The sequence below is a fragment of the Cavia porcellus genome, unplaced genomic scaffold (genome assembly GCF_034190915.1).
Source record: "Cavia porcellus strain 051 isolate PalLab524CR breed Dunkin Hartley unplaced genomic scaffold, mCavPor4.1 scaffold_25, whole genome shotgun sequence".
Taxonomy (NCBI): Eukaryota; Metazoa; Chordata; class Mammalia; order Rodentia; family Caviidae; genus Cavia; species Cavia porcellus.
In genome coordinates, this window is record NW_026947508.1 from 43013175 (window position 1) to 43029130 (window position 15956).

The 15956-nt window shown below is 39.6% G+C and overlaps 1 protein-coding gene across 5 annotated transcripts in view; it reads right to left on the reverse strand.

Moving 5' to 3' along the window:
• The window catches only part of Agbl4 (AGBL carboxypeptidase 4), a 1435759-nt gene that overhangs the window by 89261 nt on the left and 1330542 nt on the right, over positions 1 to 15956 (reverse strand). For all 5 annotated transcript variants that reach the window (XM_063236476.1, XM_063236477.1, XM_063236475.1 and 2 more), the window contains one exon: positions 9160 to 9271. In XM_063236476.1, coding sequence (XP_063092546.1) covers positions 9160 to 9271 — 112 coding nt within the window. The remainder of the gene's footprint in view (positions 1 to 9159; positions 9272 to 15956) is intronic.

Below are 15956 nucleotides of genomic sequence, written 5' to 3' on the forward strand. Positions count from 1 at the left end.
AACAGAAGAGTAAAGAAATGAGGATTTACTCTGGGATGAAGGCTATTGGGAAACCTTGGAGAAGATGTACATGGAGATGGGTTCTAAAGAAATAGGATAATTTGACAGTGTCTCCTGGCTTAGAATACTCATTAGAATAGATCAAATTGCTATCCATTCTTCGGAATCCTGTATAGATGCTAAAGTCAAATTTTGAAGAGTGCATTTCCTTCTTTCTGCTTGTATTTCCTCAATGTAGCATTCACTGAGGAGCCATGCTTGACCTGGCTATTGAGACTACAGACATGACTAAGCCAAAGTCCAAGTGAAAAGCCCAAGCGCGATCCCTGAAAGGAATCACAATCTATTGTAGAGTGTGTGAGTTGAGTCTCTGGAAACAGTGATGTAAATGCTTAAGAAAGTATATAAAATAACAATAGCTTCATAATTCATGTGCCTACTATTTAAGGTTCTTTATATGATAATATCCTTATAAAAACACCAGGAGATGGCATTGTCATTTCTAAGTTACCTCAGTTTTCTTAAAACTGAAAAATAAAGAGTTTAATGGGCCTGACTGAAAGAGAACCTTCTAGAAACTTTTACTGACAACCCCCACCATGCAATTGAAGTAATACATATCTAGTCAGTTGGTAAGTGGTTCCCAGAATCTTTTAGGATGAAAAGATGTTGGAGAAATAGAAGGAATCACCAACCTGATAGAGATGCTACCTTGAAGTGAGACAGCTACACTCTCTAACTTGCTTTCTTCTAGAGAGTGAAACTTATAATCTGGAGAGTTAAAAATAGCATGTCTTTTATCACAGGTGGTGGAAATTGCCCTTTAGAAAAATAATGATGTTCCTTAAAATTCCTTAAAGTTTCATAAGTCATTTCAAAATGTTACAGGAGAACTTGTAAAATTTTCTGAGTTAAACCACTTTGTTTTCAGAGCTCTATGTACAATATTGCATTCATTTCAAGTCTATTTCCATATAGGACCTTTTCTCTTGATGACTATTTACAGGGTCATGTTTGAACACTTGAGCAAACACAAGCATTTGATCTGTGGTGTCATGTGGATGCAATAGCTTACACCTCAAGAAACCAGCAGCAGCTGGTTGCACTCCAAACATTAAAACAGGTCATTCCTCTTCACCCTACAACAGGGCAGTGATGTCCCTTCCCTTCCATAAAATGCTTTACATTTGTACATACTGACTCATGCCCTACAACTAGTGAGGTAGACAGGTCAGGTATTATACTTTCCTTTAAACAGATGGGCATACTGAAATTTTAGGCAAGTGAGTACTTGTTAATTTCAATGAACAACTTGACAGGATTAAGAGATTCCTGAATAGGTGACTGAATTGTGAGGACAGTAACCTTCTTGTTATGACTTGTGTCTAGATGTCCTCCCCAAAGAGGTGGCTGAATCTAGGTTGTGTGATGTTGGGAATAAGAGTGTGTAATCAGTCAGCCCACTGATTGGTTTGGCACAGTTCTGAGTGTGGATAATGGGAAGGTCCCCTCTGAATGTGCATGGTACCATAGGTACCATGGTACCCATAGGGCAAGTAACCTGGAGGATACAAAGGCACAGAAAGAGGTCAGGCCTGCTGCTGCTTCTTTGCTACCTTGATGTTTTCCTGCCTTCTGCCTGCCATGAACTGTTTCTTCTCTGCAATGACCCTCTGTCATGCCACCCTGCCTTGGAGCCAGTCAGCTATGGACTAAAACCTCTATAAACTAGGAGCTGAAATAAACTTCTCCTTTGAGTGCTGGGTATTTTATCTCGGCAATGAGAAAATTAACTAAGACTCTTATCAATGAGTTAACCCATTGACAAGTTCATAGCTAAATGGGATATTAAGAGATTGGACCTAGTTGGAGGGAGTAGATCATGAAGGGTGCTCTTGGGGACTGTCTCTGGTTGATGGTCCCTTCCTCTCTGGCCTCTTCTCCTGCTCTCTGCTTCCTGGTGCCTTGGAGTCAGTGGCTTCTTTCTGCCATACCTTGTCTCCATGATGTTTCTGCCTTGGAACCAGCTACCCATGAACTAAAGCCTCTGAAATTGTGAACCAAAATAAACTCTTTTTTTTAAACAGTACGAGTCAGTATTTTGTGTCACCAACAAGAAAGTTGACTAATACAGAAACTAACATCTATTTACCTTATACCAAGCACCTTTGCAGGCACTTGATTTATCCCTTATCCTTGGCCGCAGGCACAATTTTTATCCTTGTGGAAATTCTGCCCACCAGTGGCTCATGCACTGTATTGAAAAGACAGCTCTAAATGACAGACTGTGGAGGCTCAGGATCCTTTGGAGATTATCCTGCAGCCCCTACAGGGTATTGACAAAGGAAATCAGGGGCCCAGGGAGGGAAAAGACTTGCCTAAGAGCACAAGTTAATGAGTGGTTTAGCCACTCTGGCAGAGGAATTGATATTCCCAGCTTCTCTTGCTGGGAATATCACACGAAAAAGCCCACGCAGTCATAAACACGGATCTGGAACAAAGAGTTGGGGACCCAGAGTTGAGTTTCCAGAGTTCATGAGCCCCCAGTGAGAGCCTAAATGTACCTAGAAATGTGATTTTCAAAGGAAGTAGCATTGCATCTTTCCAAGGGGTGATAAACATGCTTCCATCTTGGACAAAGTAGTATCTCACCTCACATGTCAGAGGTGCAGCCTTCTGTTCTGCTAGCTCACCTCTAAGTGCGCATGTGGGCTCAGAAGCTGGCTCCTCATCTTTTCCTCCCACCCTCCTCGTGGTGGACTTACCATGTTTTCCTCAGCAAGGCTTCCCCATGGCCCATGCAAGAGCAAGCCTGGAAGGAACACATGTGTCTCTGGTCTCTAGTGGACTGCCAGTGAATCCCCTGCTCACACTAAGCACAGACCTCCTGGGCTACTTCCTTTTGTTTTAACTGGAAATACAGTGACTGGCTGTGTGTTGTGCACAAATCCTTTATGTAATTATGTATAACTGAATATTTGTCTCTGTGTCTGCTTTTTATTTATCACACTTATGTTTTTATGTCTATGTCTTTTGTGTATAAGAATGCTTTCATTCTCTGCACATTTCTATGTTGTACAGGTGTGTGCACACGTATCCACATACATTTTGTGAGCTGGTGTGAATGAGTATTTTTTTCATATGTTGTTTGACCATGCCACTGAATGCTCTGTTTGTCAAGCAAAAAATGTGCTGTAATTTATTTATTTACTTGACAGAAAGAGAGCAACTTATCTTAAGGACTACAGGAGACAAGACAAGGGGAGAAAAAAAATGCCACCACCCACCCCTGTGTTGCTCTATTTTAAAAGCTGCTCTTGTTGTTATGGCAGCTAACTTTCCTTAAATGATTTCAGGAAACGGATCTGTCTGAAAGAATTGCAGCCAAGTTGTTATAGCAACACGGCAGCAGCCGAGGTGGTCCTCTCTCCTCGAGGAAGAAGGGAAACCACCTCGGACTACAGAAACCACTCCAGTAACAGTCACTGGGGTTCTGAGTGGCTCTGAGACAAAGAGAAGACCCACCTCACCCCTAATCAGATCTTGGGGTTCTCATCAAAGCCTGGCTACTCTGAGAGCAGGTCTCATTGTCCTCCCCTCCACTACCACTGTAAGGACCTAACTGGTCCCTCCTGCCTGTGATTTCTCTCCTCCTTTGATCCAGTCTATATTCTGCAGCCTGAGTAACATTCCAAAACATATATTCTTTACTCATCTGCTCATTCATCACTCAGCACAATATTGTCTACAGTGCCGTATTCTGTGTGAGGTCCTGGGGCATGGAAGTGAAGAAAGCATGTTCTTAAAACAGCGTGTTAGCAATGTCAGCCTTTATCCCATAAGCAACTGGGAGTTGCTGGAAGGTTTTAAAGCAGAGGTGGGAGACCCAGTAGGGTACACATTTTAGAATGACTCTAGAGTTTCTAGACTGAGGAATGACTGGAAATGCTTTTCATTAACCTATTTGCCCTCGAGTCTTTGAGGGCTCTCTTTAGACTACTGTCATTCTCAAGCTTATGCTGGAATATTCCCAACAAGTGGTCCTTGTTCCACTGCTTTGACTTTTTTGTTTTACAGTCCTGATATTTAATTCAACTAAATTCAATTCAATTGAAAAGAGGGTCTAAAACTTTAATTCTTTGACCCAGTGTGAAACCCCACCCGTGACCTTCCTCAGCCTGCCCCTCCCCACACTGTCCCAGTTTCCTGTCTTAAATCCTAACATAGCCACGGAGGTCTCCCACTTCCACTTCATTGTTCAGTCTTCCCCAGGATGCTTGCTCCCTTTCTCTGTATCATCTCATCCACTTGATAGAGTCTTACCCACTTCTAAAGGCCCAGTCCAAATGCAAATTCTTCAAAAGTCTTGTTTGGATCCTTCCCACGATAGCCCTACTTGCATTAATTTCCCATGTTTTTGAGGCACTATTTTCTTTTTCAGCACAGCTTTCCTGACTGCCTTGGATTAGCATTTCATAAGAACCTGGTCTTCCCATGAGATTGTAATTTCTTCCTGGTTTAAGACCCTAGACCATCAATCTCTGTAGCCCCAGAAGTTATGTAACAGTCTTTCTCACGGTGATATTGCTGTGTTTGTGTTTCACCTTACTAAGCACACCTCACAGATACAAAGTTAGGTGTTATTAGAGTTGTAAAGGGCTTAACATTTTAAGGTATGAGAGTACAGGTATGAGAGAAAGGCCTTATTTGTGGCCTTCAGAAAGTGACTGTGGTTGGTGGCTGAGTGTGTGATGTGAAGGCACCGTCATACTCTGTGGTATGTGTACTAGCAGAAAGTGAAACTCACATGGGTAGTAAGTGATTTCTCACTTGAAAGGGGATGTAATTTCCAGTACTAAGTATGTAAGTACTCTGAGACCTAAAAGCAGACTTGAAAGAAATGACCTCAGTGAAAAGCAGAGTTGAAACTGGCTTTCCAGGTCTTCACCACCATTATGGATATCAGCAGCTGAACAAGAAGTGAGTGCTGTCACTAATACAAAGAGAACATTGCCCAAAGAGGGCTCCTTCTGGGGGACTCACAGTGTAGGTTGGACGTTTCTGTTCTGTACAACTTTAAACCAAGCACATCTAGCACTGAATGTATTGCCCATCACTGTGCATACTGTTCCTCCTCAGGAAGTTTCTCATCTTGGGGAGGAAACCACATGCTCTGTGAAGCCCTCACCACAACCACAGGTGTCATACAAACTACAAGTTCTCCCTTCAGTCAAAGTCACCAAGTCAATCATGTCTTGCTCCTTAACATCATTAGACTGGAGGAATCTTGCTGAAATGCAAATCTCATTCTGTCATTTTCCTACTTAAATCCTTCAGTGTCTCCCTATTCTCATGAAAATAAAATCCACCTTATTCCCTGTATCATAGCTCTTTCTTTGTCTTTCTGTCTGCCCTGAGTGTTCACCACACAGAATAACTTTTGGTTTCTCATATGTCTCCTACTCAAGGCAGATGTACATGTAGTTATCTGCCTAGAATGTTCTCCTTGCCACAAGCATTCCTCAAGTATCAGCTTAGATATTGTCTCCTGGGCTGGACTCCCACACCCGGTGTCTCTTTTAATAAATGCACCTCAAGTAATTATCTATAAAGGTTGTCTCCACCAGGCACCCCTGCACAGGGCCTGAAGGAGTTGAGAGAGGGTGAGTCAGATGTCACAGGGTCATAACCAACCTCTGTTGTTTTTGTGGGCAGAAAGCCAACAGCACAAGAGCAAGGTTGCAAGCACTTAGAAATAAGAACAGAACCCTTCCTTACAGTTCAGATAGCTCAGGGTTGAGATAGCTCAGTGTTATATATGTGACAAACTGAAAATGTAAATAAGGACCAGAGTGTATAACAGATATTGTGAAGCAGGACAAAATGGTTTAAAAACAGGGGAAACTGGGGGTAGGGGGAGGAAGATTAAAAACTATGATAAAAGATAAAATGGAAACAAAGCTTTGAAAATCAGGAGGAGAAGAAGGGTTGATTGGAGGAGAGGAAAAAATCAGAATCAAGATGTGTCATATGGGGCTGGGGGTTTAGCTCAGTGACATAAGTGCCTGTCTGACAAGCATGAGGTTGTGAGTTTGATCCCCAGGACCCCACTAAAAGTAAATAAATATCCATTCTCTGGTAACTGAGAGTGATATCTGTTAAAAAAGATGTGTCATATACAGACACAAATATTCTATGATGAATATGATCATTATGTATATTTCAATTATACCAATAGACTTAATAAAAAATAAAAAACAAAACAACATATGTGACACTGAAGGTCAGGAGTAGAAACACATGAAAAGCTATTAGGACAGATGTTTCAGGCATTGCAGTGTTTGCAACTGGGCACTAAAAAGCCTTAAATCATCTGTGAATTTGAAACAGATCCAAATAATGTGTCTTGAAGGTATGTTACAAAACATACCTTTGCATCATTTTTAACTATAGAGGATATGTAGTCTATCATCCAAACCTGTACACTTTTATATGAATGAAAAAGGAATCCATTAAGTTATCCCCAGATAACAGGTATAAACCAGAACTGCCTCAGGAAGGCTAATACTTATAACCATTCTGCTTTTGTGCTTTTGTTTTTTAAAATAACTCATGAAATGTTTTGTAAGCCCATATTTACCTGCATTTACTTGTTTCATGTCTATTCATCCATGTATTGCAGCAGGTAGTGTTTTTATTTTTTCTTTAGTAGTAGAAACACACTGAAATGTGTTAATATAGAAATGTGAAATGAAGGAAAAAATGGAGTAAAGGATTGGGCAAGGAACATCACGGCCCAAATCGACACTTTGATTGCAGACTTCTGAGACCTGCAGCAGAAGACCCAGCTAAGCCATTCATATGTTAGAGACCCACATAACCTGTGATATAATAAACATATACTGTGTTAAATCCCTCCACCACAAAAAGTTTTACCTGAGAATGGAGAGAGCAGGTAAAAGACTGAGAACTAGGAATCTATTCCAGGTAGGCTTGACTTCTACATTAGTACCCTAACATCCCTGCTTGGTGCATAAATTCATGGACTTTAGGGAAAATAGTTTGTTTAACTATCTAAGCATTCAGGGTGTACTTATTAAGATCCAAGCAGTTTATGCTATATCTGGTTATGTAACAAGCAATTTCCTAGTGTCTCTGCAACTCAGTTCTGTCTGCTCTATGTTTTATAACAGTCACAACTGCCAAGTTGTTTGTGAGCAAATCTGTAACTTCTGATTGACGATGACAGTGGGAGGCTGAAGTCTCTTCGTGTTCAGCAGTCCTTAATCCCTTTCCTTGCCCCACCCTGTTCTCTCTTTGGGGATTCAGACAAAACACTCCTTTGTTCCATAGTTTCTATCTGCTTCTGGCCCAGTATCTGTTTATTCACCATGCCTCATTGTCCATAGGTGAATAATCGTTTTGTATCTATAAACATATTACATTTGGCATAATAGGATTCATGATGCTCATAACAAATAGTAATTGAATACCTTTTACCAGCTGGATCAGAAAAAAAAAATATAGGGATGGTTCTCTTGAGTAGGAGAAAGCAGCAGGAAAAAGCAGTGTAACTCTTATCAAAGAAACCAGTCAGCACAGAAGGCAGGAAGGGAGAACACATGCTGAGAAAATCACACAAGGCTCTTTCTGCAAGGAAAGCCAATCAAGGTGGCATGAAGAATTCAGGGCAACAAAGGGATTTGGTGAGCCCAGCTAGCACTATCCTTGTTTAGAAAGGATGAGCTAGAGAAGGAAACCAATATGCTATGGTCATGCAAGCCCTGACACAGAAGATAAGCCAGGAAAGCAAAACTTACACCCATATTCAAGAAAACAGTTGTCTCATAACCAAAATAGCTATGTTACACCTAAAGGCTTACTTTTTTATTAGTCATTGCACTGATATATGTGTTTGCTTTAAGGCACACATTTTTTTCCTGATGTGTATACATCTTTTCTTCAGACATTTTAAATAGCATATTAACAAAAAAGTAAGTAAAATAGGTTATACTGGTCCACCCTGAAGCATCTCAAATTTGAGAATTTGTTGTCTTAGCCATGACTATTTGTCACCTAATAGGAATCAATGGCTAATAAAATTACTATCACCACAGACAGAAGGGATGCAGATGTTACTTCACTAGAATGTCTTCTGAACAATTGAGTCTACTCAGCACCATTTTTGACAGATACCATTTAGCTTAAAGTTGAACACTTTCAGTATAGCAAAGCTCATAGCCCCCACACCTACTTTATTTTCAGGTAGCTGATTGTTAAACAGTTTTATTTCCACCTCCTCCCATGACATACACCTGAAAGAAAGATCTGTTCTGCTGTCTCTCTGACAGCTCTTCAGGGAGAGAATGATTGTGGTCTGCCTCCCTTTTCTAACTTATGAACCTCCACAAAAATCCTCTTACTATTTATAGACAAGAACTTGCCCTGTGAGCAAATGTGGTTTGGCTATCCATTGTTCTGATGTCTGGTTCCCTCTTTATTCTGGAATAGTAGGCTCTCTTCTGCTGGAACCGGGATCACCGCACATCCCAATTCTAACTATACAGGTCCCACGATGCTATCCTACTCTTACATACCCTTGCTTCTTGGGCCAGAGCTGGCTTGCCCAAGGGTAGACGTGTCTTTCAAGTCAGGACAGTCCTAGTTCTTTTGGTTTGAAACTGGAAGGTGAAACCAAGTCATTGTGGTGATGGGAGCTAGAGCCACTGGATGGGATGCCTGGCAGTCATGTTCCCCATATCTGGAGGAGGCCGGGCTATAGTCTTCAACCATACAATATACCCCTGGTGTTCTGATAATGCTTCTATTTTGCTTGTATTAGTTCAAGTTGTGTTTCGTTATCAGGTAACCAAGGAGTGAGTCCTGACAAAGACTAATATACTCCAGTATAATTCTTTAATGGTCTCCCATGAGATCACCCTAATCAAACTTAATACTTGTGAGGCAGAAAAAAAAAAAACAAGGGCAAGGAAAAACCACTGGAGTCTAGCAAATTTGGAGAAGTACAGGCTTATACCGTTCCTGGGTTTACCTAGCCATTCCTAACTTTCATATCCGAGTAAACTTTTCCAGTACAACACTTCCTTTCCCCATATGAAGCCCTGAGACCATAGCTGTTGAGGGAATTTAGTTACTCACTGGGTCATTGTACATCTGGATGATGAGCTGTTTCACCCCATGCAGAGTAGGGTGGGCCCATGGAGAGGGATCCAGCCAGTGACGATTCAGGTCAAAACCCATCAGAGAACACCTAGATAATACCCAAAGTAAGAGTGATTAAAAGTAAGACAGGCCAACATTTTCACATGCCAAAGCATATTTAAGTGTATGATCAATAATAATGTCACTTACCTAGCATTTTGAAAGAAATTTTGAAACATTTTACATGTGTTAATTCACTTAGTGCTATTAACAACCTTGTGAAGTCATTACTATAGTAATTCCTACTTTACAGAAGAAGAAATTGAGTCATAGAGAGGTTCAAAAGTATTTTTGGGAAACAGTCTTAGCAGCCATATAGACATGAGCATCATCTACACAGTGCAGAAGAAAGAAATGTTCTATGTCTTAGCTATTTTTCTCATTATGGAAACAAAATAACTGACACCCAAGGTTAAGGAAGAAAGATTTATTTAGCTTACAGTTTGTTGAGGTTTCAGTCCATAATTGGATGGTTCAGAGGCAAGGTGGCACACAGCAAAGGGGCAACTGTTCATGCCAGCAGAAGACAGCAAAATCAACAACAGAGATAGCTGGGCCAATCCTCTTTCCATCCCTTATATTATTTTCAGGCTATTCACTCTAGGGCCATTGTAGCACTCATATCCTTGATTCTAGCATTGGACCATGAATCAGTCACAAACTCTAGATTCATCCATTTCTGACAAGCCCACCTCCCCATGACTACATGAGGCTTTTGGAGGACTTCAAGACACAAACCATAACACTATGTAAAAACCATTGATGTTCTCATTATTTCACTTTGTCTCATACCTACAACCAATTTAATGTACTGGCATGTTCTTATCACTTCAGCTGATACCACCTTGAACTTTGACTAAGGTTTAGAGTTTTGTGACAATATCTTATGCAATCTTGTTTTTATCTTTGCCTCTCTCCACCCCATCCTTATTATTTCATCTTCTATACAATGATTGGATTGAATATCTTAAAAACATAAATCAGACTATTTCCTCTTTTGCACAAATGGTTCCCTGTTACATGCAACACAAAAGCCCACATCCTTACAACAGGCTAAAGTCCTCCTGTGGCATGCCATTTAACCTTTCTCTCTCAGCTTCTTTTTTTTTTTTTTTTTTTTTTTTTTTGGTCTTTTTCCTTTTTATCGGTACCAGGGATCAAACTCATGACTGCCTGCTTGCAAGGCAGGCGCTTATGCCGCTGAGCTAAATCCCAAAGCCCCTCATCTCAGCTTCTACAACTCCTTCCTTTTCTTGTTTTGTACCAGATACAGTCTTCACTGTTTCTTCTATACACCAGGCACTCCCTGGTTTGGGAACTTTATATAGGCTGTTCCCTTGGTCCAGAATAATTTTCCCCTAGATATCCGAGTTATTCATTCTCTTGCTTAATTCACATCCTTGCCCAAATGTCATCTGCTTAGTGACATCTCCCCTGACTATCCTAACCACATGAAATAATGTCACTAGAGTAAGTATAATTGTGACTTCTTGGTTCTCTTTCTTTTCCTCTTCCTCTCCCAACTTTTATTCTTCTGAATTTAAAATTCTGCTTACACTTAGGACGAGGCACCTCCTCCAGAGCTCTTTCTCCATGCTTTCAGTCCCTGGGCTTTCTCACTGTAGGTCCTCTCCAGGCCAATCCAGCATGCATACAACTTCTACAACCACCATGCTTGCTCTCAATTTGAATTAGCAGTCTTTCTCTCTGGTTCATGATCTTTGCAGTTAAAAATTAATCTCCCACACAGATATCACTATCTTATAGATCTGACTTCAAAATTCATCTATTTGCTCATCAACAATATAATGAAATTGTTATATTTGCAGATTTTTGGGCAGATTTAAAACTTATGATAACTGATTTAAAAACTCCCTCCTTCAGATTGCATCTCATTTTCTTCTCTGTTCTTTGGCCCCATTAGCTTAACTTTTTACATCTCACCTTCTAAACACTTTTCTCCTTTCATAAATGACATAATTTTATCTTTTTTCTCACTTCAAAATGTACAGTCCTATATATCATCCTACTCAACAAAATAAAGAACTCTCTTGTGGATCCTCCTCTGCTCTAGATGGCTAAGATGGGGATGGGGTGGTAAATAATATCCTTTAAATAAATAGAGGTAAATAATATCCTTTAAAATAAATATGGTGGCAATCTAATATGAAAATAACTAACATTTTGTGGTGATACATGGAGAAAGGACTAACTAAAAAGAATCTATTTGTGTTTACTTTAGTGAAGTCATCAAGGGTAAAGGAAATGTGTAAGTAAAGAAAAAAACATTTAAAAAACCACCTAGAGTGTGGGCAGGAAAAACATTAAAATTAAAGGGAATGATAAACAATTGGTTTGACTATATCACAGAGGATGCAGGAAGAGGACAGTGATAGTGTTGTGCAGAAAACAAGTAGAGGTGACATGCTATGTGTTTTGGATGCCTGACAAGGAGTTTTGTAATTTTGTCTTTTCATTGCTATATTTAGATCAACCAAGTACTGATGTTGGTTTTTCACTGATTTTAAGCAAAAATAGAGATGAGCCTACATGCATGGTACAACATCATCATCATAATCAAGGGAACCCTCTCAACAAGGCATTTATTAATAATACTTTGTTCCAAGAACTAAGTACCTCACCACAGATATAATCACCTTAAACCTGTTCAATGTCGTTCAGAAAGCACATGGTAGAATAGGCTTCAAGCCCAGAAATGTCCACCTTAATGCCCATACTATCTTAGTATACAAGACATTTAGAACAAGCTCTCTTTCTTCAAGAACATGTAAGTAAATCGAGGAAGGGAGACTGTTTATGGAATGGGAGAGTGATTGGATTGAGAGCCACCTATGTATTAGTAAAGCACACTTCTGGTTGTGTGTAGGTGGATTATTGGGAGCATTGGAGGGTATTGTCTCCATGGTGTGGTGTGATTCCCTTGTTCTGTTTTTTGCCACCATGAGATGAGCAGCACTCCTTCACCAAGCCCTTCCATTATGATGTTTCTGCTTTGAAGCCCAATGATTATGGACTGCACCCTGTGAAACCATGAGTAAAAAAAAAAACTCTCCCTTAAAGTATGTATTTAGGATATTTAGTCCCAGTGACAAAAAGCTGATTAATACAAAAATATCCCAGACAAGTGGGGTCACTCCTATGACTATACCTGATCATATACTTCAGAAGCATTTGAAATTGGTTTGAAAGAGGAATTTGGAAAGGTATAGAGGTCTAAACCAAAGAACTAAAATTCTGTAAGCAAAATGTGATCTGTGGTTCTGATTTGAGCTTAGAAGGCCAGAAAGTTGATAGGAATATGAACAATAAAAACCAGGTCATGAGGTGTAAGTTGCAAATGAGTGCTCTATTGGGAGGGAAATTGACTAGAAATCATACACGTTATACTTTGACTAAAATGTCTGCATTTTACCCGTGTTCTAAGGCTTTATATGAGTTGAGTTTAAAGGTGGCAGCCTAATTGATCTGGCAGAGAAAATTTCAAGGTGGCCTGACATTAGACTATTATATGAATACTTCTGGAAACTTTTAGCCAGCTCTATAGTAAGCAATTAGGACATAAAAGCAAAACAGACAATTTCTAAAAACTTAAATGTTTCCCAAATGGAAACATGTATAATGTTGGGATCAAAGTGAGTGTGGTTGCTGAAGAGATTAGGCCCATTCAAAGAAACCATGTACTTTGAACAAGAACAAGAAAAAAATGCAAGGGTATCTGACAAATCAGCAAGAACCTTCCCACTGTAAACTGAAAAGCACAGAAGTAAAAACCTTGTCTCAAGCTCAAGAATAAGTGTCTAGGAAATCAGTTCACTAAGATCACCATGCCTAGCTAATCACATACTCAGAGGCCACTGTCCAAGGGTGCATGGTTACTGTTCTAGCTGGTGGTAGATAATGGTGTCATCCATGTGATGCTCTTATTCAAGCATGCAGAATGCAAGAGTTATGGGATCACAGAGGCTTCCATACAATTTGAAAGGAAGGTATAGAAAGCTAGGCAGTGTGCTTCTTAGATGTCAATGCATGAAGCTGAAGTTGTGGTGGAAACCCAGGAAGTCAGAGGTGTGAAGAATGTGGAAGAAGAAAGACAATGGCAGGAGTAGAGCCAGCCCAAGAGAGAGGCCATGTGGGCTGCAACAAGCTAGGCCATAGGAGTGGGACTACCCACCCCTCTGGATCAAACCATGTGCCCTGGATGCAGGACTTAATGTGTGCCCTATTGAGTTTCAATTTTGCGTTGCTACTCTTTTTTTTTTTTTTAAATCTCCCTATTCCTCCTTATTGGAATGTGAATGCCTATCTTATATCATAGTAACTTGCTTTTTGAATTTTCAAATTCCCAAATGGAAACATGTATACATAACTTGCTTATTTGAATTTTCAAGGGATTTATAGCTAAGAATTTGCCTTGAATTTCATAAAAGAACATTGACTTTGACATTTGAGAAATGATGGCACCATTGAGCCTTGAGGAAGGATTATTTCATTTTTGGTTATATGCAGGGTGGTTGTATTTTAGGCAGAAATATGAATTTGCTACTGTCTTCATTTGGAGATTAAGTATGGTTTAAAGAGAAGTGTTTGGAAGTCAAGTTGACAAGAATGGAATGTGACGATTAAGTTTAATTGTCAACTTGATTGCCTTGGAAGTTTCCAAAAGACTGTTAGAGTACATTTCTGAGTTTGTCTTGGTGGGCTATAGTGGGCATGCCTTTAGAGGGTATATCTCTTGCTAGTTCTATTTCCCTACCCTGCTTCTCAGTCAGCATAAAGAGAACAGCATTCATTTACTAAGCCTTTTTCTCATGATGTTTCTGCTTTTGAGCCATGGACTGAATCCTCTGAAATCATAAGCAAAATTAAGGTATACCTCTTTTAAATTATTTACTTGGCCCCAGTGATGAAAATCTTATTGAGGAAGATAACACACAAGTTAAATAAAGCAATTCATTATAGTTTTTTTGTGTCAATATGCCAATTTCATGATAGTTTGTATGCCAATTTCATGATAGTTTTGCTGTGATAAAGTGATTGATAACAAATGTTTCCTTCTTTAAGAAATTCATTGTATCACAGGGAAAGATATGTTTATGGATTAAATTCCATTTATAATTCAGGACAATGTTATTAGGCCTAAATAGTTAACAAACTTAACTTAGCACAAATTCTAGTGCATATAATTGCTCAAAATTTTGCATTGTTATCATATTTTACTATTATTTTATGTTATATCCTTCATACATGATATAGACTACTATTTCTGCAGTCCATAGGAAGCTGGAGTGTACATTAGTGGTTAAGTATGACCTCATTTTTCATTCCAGTCTGGAAATCAGGCAGGTCTGAGTTCAAATTTGTGCTCTTTCCTAATCTATAGTCAGTGTTTGTCTTGGAGAATGCCCAGTGTTTAACTCTATTATTATGTGGGGTGATAGAATGGAGTGGGTTTGACATAAGTTACATAAGTTAAGAAGACCATGGCCAGCACTTGTCCCCTACTACTGAAATCAGATGAACTATTTCCTTCCTCTTTGTGACCTGGAACCCAGAAAAGCAGCAACAGCCATTCCTGTGCAGGACATAAAATTAAACTGGGTGATTCCAGGAAGGGGAGCTTTGTGTAGCACTGCTACTGGGAAACAGAGGCAGATTATTCTCGCCCATTTTAAACTCATGTGCTTCCCCTCAAAGTTTATGTGGCAACGTAATTCTAAAATTTTTATGTTAATAGTATTGGGAGGTAAATAGAATTAGATGAGGTCAAAGGTTTAGGGCCTCACAATAGCAATAGTGGTGTTACAAGGAGAGAAGTTGAGACCAAAGCCAGCATGATTGGTTTGCTTCCCATATGATGCCCCCTGATGTGTTATGGTAGATGCTTTTACATTTCTCAGCCTCTCAAACTGTGAGCCAGATAAAAAGTTCAATTCTTTATAAGTTACCAGGTCTCTGGAATGTTGTCATAGTAACACATAATGGACCAGGAAAGTACCCTTTAGAGTTACTCTGTTAATTGTTTCTTTTTCAAGTCTGACTTCCAGCTTCTGCTTGATTCTGTAAGCCCCTTATTTTCTCACTAAGTGGCTAGAAACAGTCTTTTTTTGCTTTAGCTGAATGCATCTCTAAACATGTAGTCTTATGAAATAACTTGTAGAAAACTTCAAGAGGGTCCTGCATTGTCCAATTCTTAGTAACCTGTTACAGTCAGGGGAAACGATTGATATGAGTGCTATGACCACAGAGCTCTTTCAGCCCACACTGAGCATCTAAACTTTTGAAAAAGAACATTGTCTTTGATAACAGACTTAATCATAAACAGCTATATCCTTAGAGATGTTTCTTTATGTGCCTCTCTCCTGCTCTCAGCGATATCTTGACCAGGTTACCAGCTTTTTCTCTAATACGCTTATGACCTGCGGCTCAGTACCTGTCCACATGGCTCATCTCATTGTTGGGAAAGTCCTATAGGAAATTATTTTTCTTCTTCAGTTGAGATTTTTCTCCCACTAACTTTTCTCATTAGTTTCACACTTGCCCGATAGAACTGCATACAACAGTGAGACCACAAGTTTGGGGACTTATAATTAGGCTTAAGTTTTGGCTGTACTCCTTACCAGCTATGTGACCTTTTCAAAATTTCTTTCTTAAATACCCTTCTGGGTTTCTGTTTCATCATATGTCTAATAAGGATAGCAACTCTGACCTTCTAG